Genomic DNA, 8133 nt, shown 5'->3' with positions numbered 1-8133 from the left:
ATGAAAGAACATTCATTGCACAACCAACTTTATCATAATTCTCTCTAGCCTAGACTATAGTCAGGATGATGGTAGTTGATGCTCAGAAAGACTAGTGATTCTTTTTGTCTCCAAGGGAAAAGAGATAAAGAAAAAAAAAAGGACCACTTCAGTCTCCTACATAGTTAGGCCAGTTACACAGATTAGAAGTAAAAACAATCAAGCAGTTAATGAAAGACAAATCAAAGGCAGCAGGAAACTCAGTAACAAAAAATTCATTGCTCAATAACAGACTCATATATTTTCATATGGCAAGTGAATAACTAAAATTGAATGATGAAATTCAATATATGCAATACATGGTTTACATTGGAAACACTATATGGCTGGAGTACGCAAGAGCAGTGTAGCTCAAACTAACCCAACAATGTTTGTTTTTCAGGATACTGAGAACTATGAGAAGGAAGCAATCCTGATTGCAGCACAGTGCAACATACATACTGTACTCATATCCTATAAGCCAGAAGCCCACAATGAATTCTAACTCGAAGTCACAAAGCATAAAACTGTGGGATGATAGAAAAATAGGTTTTAAGAAGAAAAGAAGGCAAACCTCAAAACAAAATTCAGGATTGCAGGTGACCACATAGCACACACATATATTAGATTACTTAAGCCAGAACATGTAACCACATAGCGTCATGCTTCTACAGATTGCTAATAATTGCCAGCATATCATGGAACAAGGATTTACAATTCCCTCGGATTAAAGGGAGGGTGTTCTAAAAGGAAAGATCTTTGCATTAAACAAGGATAAGAAGTAAATGCAACCGAACACATTGCTATACACACACACGCGCGCATAGTCTTAACAAAGCAGCCTTTAAATGACAGGAAAAGAAAAAGATAGTGAAAACATGAGTGAATCAATATTTTAGTTCATCCAGTTAGAGAAGCACAATGCCAAATCAACGTGTACAATTTTATTGAAGTTGCACAGGAAAAAATACATGCCCAACAATCAGCATATGTTCTACCAGTCATGAATTCTACAATGCCAAAACTACAACAATTACATATTTCAAAAATAGAAATAGAAGAAAATGAAGGTTCTGTTTTTCTTTGATACAGCTCAACAAAAATCTTCTTGGACACAGGACATGATACTCCGTATATAGCATCAATTAACATATATGAAAAGACAATAACTGGGCAATGAACGATCATAGAAATGTTAACGAAAGAACAATCACAAAATGTTAACGATCATAGAAATGTTAACGAAAGATCATAAAATGTCCAGTGCTACCAAGGGCTGTGCGTCTAGCCATTGTTTTTTTTTTTTCTTTTTTTTTTTGCTTAATCTAGCCATTGTTGAAAAGGATTTTAGAGAAGGGATAATAAGCATTGGTCTGCTTTTATTACTTTCCAGGTCTGTTGATATATTTTGCTTGCCTGACATCTACACCTTTATCTTCACCATCTACTTCTTAATTCTTGTATCAAATTATATTTTCTTGCACAAGCTGCCCTAGGTTATAATTTTGTATGTTTGAAATTTCAGGCTGTCAGAAGGGATAATAAGCAGCGATTCAGCCTCCTATAGGAAAATGGGGAGCTTCTGATACGTGCAAACCAAGGCCACACAATAAAGGTGACAAATCCTTTTGGTACAATTGTTAGATTTTTCCATTGTTGTAATAAATCCTGACATGCCTTGATTTCTCTTTGATTGAATGTATGCTTGAATGCCTTTCTTATGAGTGCGCAGACAGTTGAATCTGCAAGTTTACTGAAGCCAATTATTTTAGCTGATGAAATACCAGGTGGAAACAAATAATTTGTGCAATATCATTGTTCTATCATATGATACTTCTCCCTTTTCTTTTACTTATATACTCTAAGGTTTTTGTATATATTTACTGATCTTTTCATGCGGTTGTAGTGTGCGTACATGGAACCTATAAGAAGAATTTGGAATCTATTTTGGAGTCTGGCTTAAAGCGCATGCAAAGATTGCATATTCACTTCTCATGTGGCTTGCCAACTGATGGTGAAGAAATTAGTGGTAGGGTTTCTCTTCAATCGTATAATTCATTATTCTCTTACTATTCATGACCTTGTATTGTGAAGACGTGCTGTGTTACCTCCATCTTATTTTCCGTCAATTTTGTTTTGATAATTATCAAACTTAGTAATAATACTGGGTCTCTAATTGTGCATGTTGAAGATCCTAATTAAGTATTACGATCATGTGAGGATTCTATTTCCTCGGAATTCGTACATTTATTGGATAATTTTGTGCAATCACCTGACAGCTTATTGGGCATGCTTACTAGATGATCCTTCGGTGTCTAGCATTCAACATGTCAAATAGTGGATTTATGCTGAAGGTCATTTGTAGTTTAAGTTGAAGGATGCTGATAAAGGGAAACAAGAAGGATCACTGTAGTAGCAATCAGAGCATATATTATAGTTTTTCAAATACAAGATCAATTCTTCTAGTGATTCTTGTAGAAAGTGCATCTTTTGATGATTGAATTGATTCTTTTGTCTTTCAGGTATGAGGCGGAATGTGAATGTTTTGATATATCTTGATGTGAAAAAGGCTCTAGAAGGTAGATTAGCCTAACTTTTGACATCTTTAGCATATAGTGAACAGTATGCAAGTTAAAAAATTTCTACCTTTCATTTGCTAGTTAGGAATTCATGAATGAAAATTGCTGTTCTTTCTTTTAAAACATTTTTTGTTGTTTTGTTGACTTCAGATGGAATGAAGCTTTACATATCGGACAATAGGGTGATCTTGACTGAAGGTTTTGATGGTGTTGTGCTCGTAAAGTACTTTGAAAGGATCGATTGATGGCCAGATAGACTACCAATATCGTTTTCAACATAACATGATTATGATTATTTTCACACCCATGAAATGATCGGTTCTAGTTACGAAAGGCCCTTGTTGTTTTGTGTCATGTATTTGGCATGCTACACTATGCATATAGCTTATGGTGAATGAATGAAATTGATTCAGGCATCAAAAATGAAAAAGTAGAATTAAAACTTTTGATGAATCTAATTTTTGTGAGTGATGTTTTATATGTACATAGGTTGATATAGACATTCTTTTAAGTTGTACAACTGATTTCCAAATTTCTGAGGGAAATGAAGAAAGTTTTGGAAGTAACCTATTCTGACTGTTTAGGTATTTAGATGAGAAAGTATGAAGTTTTTTAGTGCTGGAATTACTTGGTTAAGGGAGTTTAGTTGCATAATTCTTCTGTTTGTAATTGAATGCGAAGCAAAGAATGTTAAGCAATCGCATTCCTGTATCGAAGCTGTGAAGTAGTTATTTGTAATGTCGTCTGCCTAATAAACATTGTAGTATTTTCGCAATTGGTTGGACATGTTTTATGGATAAAAGATCGATAATTTTATGATTCAGGAGAAACATGGTCTCTCATTGAAATGGGTGTAAAGAAGAATTTGATTAATAATTAGAATTTGTATGTGATATGCGACTAAAAATTCAAGCCAATGAGGCCTAGACTATAGGGTTCAAGCACTTTCGTATACTATTTAGTTTGATCCGGAGGTAGTATTTCTCCTTAATATTGTTCAAAGAATCATGAGGTGTTTAGTTAAATCTAATTAGGATGTACCCAACATAAATAATGACAAAAGATGAAAATTCAATAACTCTGCATTCGTATTATTTACTGAAAATCTTTGCTGACAAGCTAGGATACACTTCTATCGGCAAACAAAGCATGACAAAATTGATTGAATTTAAAATAGCATTTGAATTAGACAAAAACAATCACTAGTTTGAAATGAGAAAAAAAAAAAGAAAATAAATATATATATGAAGGACCAATAAGATATTATCAAACCATAATTGGATTGTAATGGAACGCCAATTCGTTTAAAAGACGTGCGGAAATAGAGGGGTGGAAACGAACTACCGTTTGCAGATCGTAAATATTGTCTAAAATCTGACAGTTAATATTGAGAATAGTGTTATTAAATTTGAATTTGAGTATCATCCCTGATTTTTGCTCTCATCCGAGGTTTCGATATTTCTCTGCTTATTATAATTACAATGTCTTTTTGTTTTATAAAAAATCAGCTTCTTACAGTAGTGAATAGATCAACGGTTAATTAAGTATTATATAGAAACAATTGCCTTGCTTTGACCTTCCTCATTGTTGAAAAAGATCACCCGCCTGTCTTGTTCGACTGCATAACATAGAACCAAATCAAGATATCAATAAAATGATTTTAAAAGAATTGGAAAAAAAAAAAGAAAAAGTCCATCCGTTTTCTTCTTCTTTTTTCTTAAGACATAATTTTTCTTAAAAAAAATGCCTTATTAGATAAGTTGGCAACAAATTCAATAGATTTCATCAGCTGAAAAATTGGTGTAGAATTATTGTTTTCATGTAACAAATGAAAACGGAGAGACATGAACAATGTGGAAACAAACTTTTTAGCTGGCCAACTACATCCCTGACATAAACAAAAACTACTCCTACTCATGTAATTAAAGTCTCGTTTTCGTATGATTTTGAATTTGTGTGCCTAATTAAATTCACCCGGGACTTACTTTCTTAAGAATATTATATATATATAATTAAGTCATATCACTGTTGAGATTTGAAACATTTTAATAGGTATTTGGCCATAACTAAAACAGAATCCAAATTTCCGGTTGCATTAAAACTCAGAGCTCCAAAAATCTGGATTTTTATTTATGAAAAATATTATATTTTTACTATTTACGTATGAGAATTACTTAACTACCTCGAATGTATTTTACTAGACCTGTTTCAGCCGTCTGGGCCTACCATGCCATGCCATGCCCAGCCCTATCCAGTGACGCGCGGAATAGGCGTTAGAATACCGTTTAACCCTATCTTCTGCGACAGGCTATTCATTCTGAATAATTAGAGATCGGAGAAGTTTAGCTCAATTAATGCTTATCTGTGCCAGTACAAATCAACAGCCGTGGAATTCACCGCTATCAACTCTGATTCTTGTCCGAAAATGCAAAACTGCAAGCGACATAAATCAAGTCCATGCAAGGATGATAACAACTGGGTTTATCAAAAACACTTCTTTAACTACTAAAATCATACTGTCTCTCTCTTCCTCACCAAACGTGGCACTTCACGAATTTGCTCGCTATATTTTCTTTACACGTCATGCTTATATTATCGGTGCACGAGAAAAAGAGGACCCTTTTCTCTGGAATGCTGTAATCAAGACTCACTCTCATGGAAATGACCCAAAACAAGCGTTAATAATTTTCTCTCTGATGCTTCAGAATGGGGTTTTTGTGGACAAGTTTTCGGTTTCTTTGGTCTTGAAAGCATGTTCTCGACTGGGGTTGGTTAAGGAAGGAATGCAAATTCATGGGTTATTGAGAAAATTAAAATTCGGGTCTGATGTGTTTTTGCAAAATTGCTTGATCGGGTTGTATGTAAAATGTCGATGCATAGATTACGCACGTCAAGTGTTTGATAAAATGCCCATGAGAGACTCTGTTTCATATAATTCGATGATAGCTGGTTATGTCAAGCATGGTAACATTGACCTGGCACGTCAATTGTATGATGTTATGCCGATTAATTGGAGAAATTTAGTTTCTTGGAATTCTTTATTAAGTGGGTATATGCGGTCAGACAATGGATTCGAGCTTGCTTGGAATTTGTTTGAGAAAATGCCTGAGAGAGATCTGATTTCGTGGAACTCAATGATTGATGGGTGTGCGAAACGTGGGAGGATGGAAGATGCTCAGGCTTTGTTTGATACGATGCCGGAAAGGACTATAATTAGCTGGGCTAACATGGTTGATGGGTATGCTAAATTAGGCTATGTTGATATTGCTAGGAAATTTTTTGATAACATGCCAGATAGAGATGTTGTTGCTTGTAATGCCATGATGAGTGGTTACGTACAAAATGGCTACTGCATGGAAGCTTTAGGTATCTTTCATGATATGCAAAGAGAGAGTAATCTGTGTCCTGACAATGCCACGTTGTTGATTGTTCTTTCTGCAATTGCTCAGTTAGGGCATATTGAAAAAGGGGTTGAAATACATTGCTATATACAGGAAAATGGGTTTTCCCTGGAGGAGAAACTCGGTGTTGCTTTGATTGACATGTATTCTAAATGTGGCAGCGCAGAGAATGCCATGTTGGTCTTTGAGGGCATAAAAGGAAAAACTGCTGATCATTGGAATGCCATGATAAATGGATTGGCCATTCACGGCATGGGTGAATTAGCTTTACATTTTCTTATAGAGATGGAGAGGGTGGGGAGCAAACCAGATGATATAACGTTCATCGGACTGTTAAACGCTTGTGGCCATGCTGGCTTGATGAAGGAAGGTATGATATGTTTTGAGCTTATGAGAAGAGTTTACAAAGTGGAGCCAAAACTGCAACACTATGGGTGCATGGTTGACATCCTCAGCCGGGCAGGGCATCTAAAAGAAGCCAGCAAATTCATAGAAGAAATGCCGATTGAACCAAATGATGTGATTTGGAGGACTTTAGTCAGTGCTTGTAAAACTCATCAAACCTTCACTGTTGGAGAACCTTTAGCTGAGCATCTAATAAGGCTAGATGCTTCTAATTCGAGTTCATATGTGCTTCTGTCTAATATGTATGCGGGTCTTCATATGTGGGATGAGGCCAGTAGGGTTAGGACAATGATGAAAGAAAGAAATTTGAAGAAAATTCCTGGTTGCAGTTGGATTGACCTAGAGGGTATTACTCATGAATTCTCTGTGCAAGACAAGTCCCATCCTAAAGTAACGGAGATCTATTCATTGCTGGATAGTGTTCCCACGCCGAATTCAGAGCTCAGTTACTCTGGAAATTATGGCTGATTCGTTGTATATAAGGAGTGAATATGTTGTACTATTTATCAATAGTCACTATGTAAGTCCTTCACGATATAGTTGTAGAACTGGATTAAGTTGAGAAATTACTAATTCTGTATTTACAAGATTTAATGGCTCATAATTCTGTACATATGTTTAATATTTACTTTCTAAACCTGAATACAGAGATTTAATAAGTAATTTTACATCTCAAAAAAGGTACAAAAGAATTAATTTTAAGTATATATGTCTACCTATCTTGTCTATATATATTAAAGGGCCATCAAATTAGTCATTATTCTGGGCTACAAATATTGTTGAGCCAGACAGGCGTTATCCAAGCCAATTAAATCAAGTTCAGTATATTTTTGCTGATAAAGCTTAAAATATTTGGTTGTTAATATCAAAATTCATGTTATAACCAGGTTAGTTTAAAAACCGTGGTGTTTTCTACATTATTATTTTCTTTGATAAGCAGATGAGCTTTTATTAATTAAATGGGGGAAAAACCAACTTATATTGATGAGAAAACCACAACCTAATCTAAGCAACAAAGTAGCAGACTAGCTACCAACTTTTTGCTGAAGCACCCAAGAAGAATCATAGTCAGTATAAATAGCATAAATATGCTATTCCAAAACGAAAACTGAAAGCAACAACAATGTGTCAAACGAAATGCTCCAGAAATGAGATCAAAACTCAATGTGGACCAAGATTGCAGCCTCCGTAGCAGAACAACGACATCAGCAGCAGCAAAACAGCATCAACAACAGCAGAGCTGTATCAGCAGCTTATACAAGGACAACAGAGATCCAGACAGATTGCAGCAGATTAAACCAAACCAATGGCAACTACCCTAGCAGCAGTAGCATCAGAAGAACAATAGCAAGGAACGCGGTCAACAACAGTAAAACAGCAAAAGCAGGTAAAAGCACCAGTAACATAGTTACAGCAACAACATTAGAACAGCATCAGCAGCAACAGATGGATCAACATCAGCATAAAATAAAACACCAGATCAGTACATTGCCACTCTTTCAGAGTTATATCAACAGCACCAAATCATTCCATCAGCATCAATGGAGCCAAAAACCATGATTAGATTCATTTATCAGGCTAACTATACAAGCTTCCCTGTTCGTGATTTGCTGTTAATAACCAGAACATTTTGCGCCCGTGCAAAAAGCAATTATATCTCCAACTAATAATTTATCCATCTCTCGACAAACTGGAAAATGAACACTAATCGTACAACATAAGAATAACTA

General features: G+C 35.2%; 1 protein-coding gene and 1 pseudogene across 1 annotated transcript; both read left to right on the top strand.

The window, feature by feature from the left end:
* Positions 1-361: 361 nt before the first annotated feature.
* Positions 362-3086, top strand: LOC8270618 (annotated as a pseudogene).
* Positions 3087-4503: 1417 nt separating this feature from the next.
* LOC8270617 (pentatricopeptide repeat-containing protein At2g45350, chloroplastic) lies at positions 4504-7014 on the top strand. The gene is made up of 3 exons (XM_015727934.3): positions 4504-4524; positions 4843-4849; positions 4913-7014. Exon 3 carries the CDS (start codon positions 4952-4954, stop codon positions 6869-6871), a length of 1920 nt encoding a protein of 639 aa, XP_015583420.2. The 5' UTR covers positions 4504-4524; positions 4843-4849; positions 4913-4951; the 3' UTR covers positions 6872-7014.
* The last annotated feature ends 1119 nt before the right edge of the window (positions 7015-8133 follow it).

The sequence above is a fragment of the Ricinus communis genome, chromosome 1 (assembly GCF_019578655.1).
Source record: "Ricinus communis isolate WT05 ecotype wild-type chromosome 1, ASM1957865v1, whole genome shotgun sequence".
Classification (NCBI taxonomy): domain Eukaryota; kingdom Viridiplantae; phylum Streptophyta; class Magnoliopsida; order Malpighiales; family Euphorbiaceae; genus Ricinus; species Ricinus communis.
This window is presented reverse-complemented; position numbering and strand designations above follow the sequence as displayed.

What these genes read in the sequence shown, in the direction of transcription:
- LOC8270617 (XM_015727934.3), top strand. Translation starts at nt 4,952, where the DNA reads ATGCTTATCTGTGCCAGTACAAATCAACAGCCGTGGAATTCACCGCTA.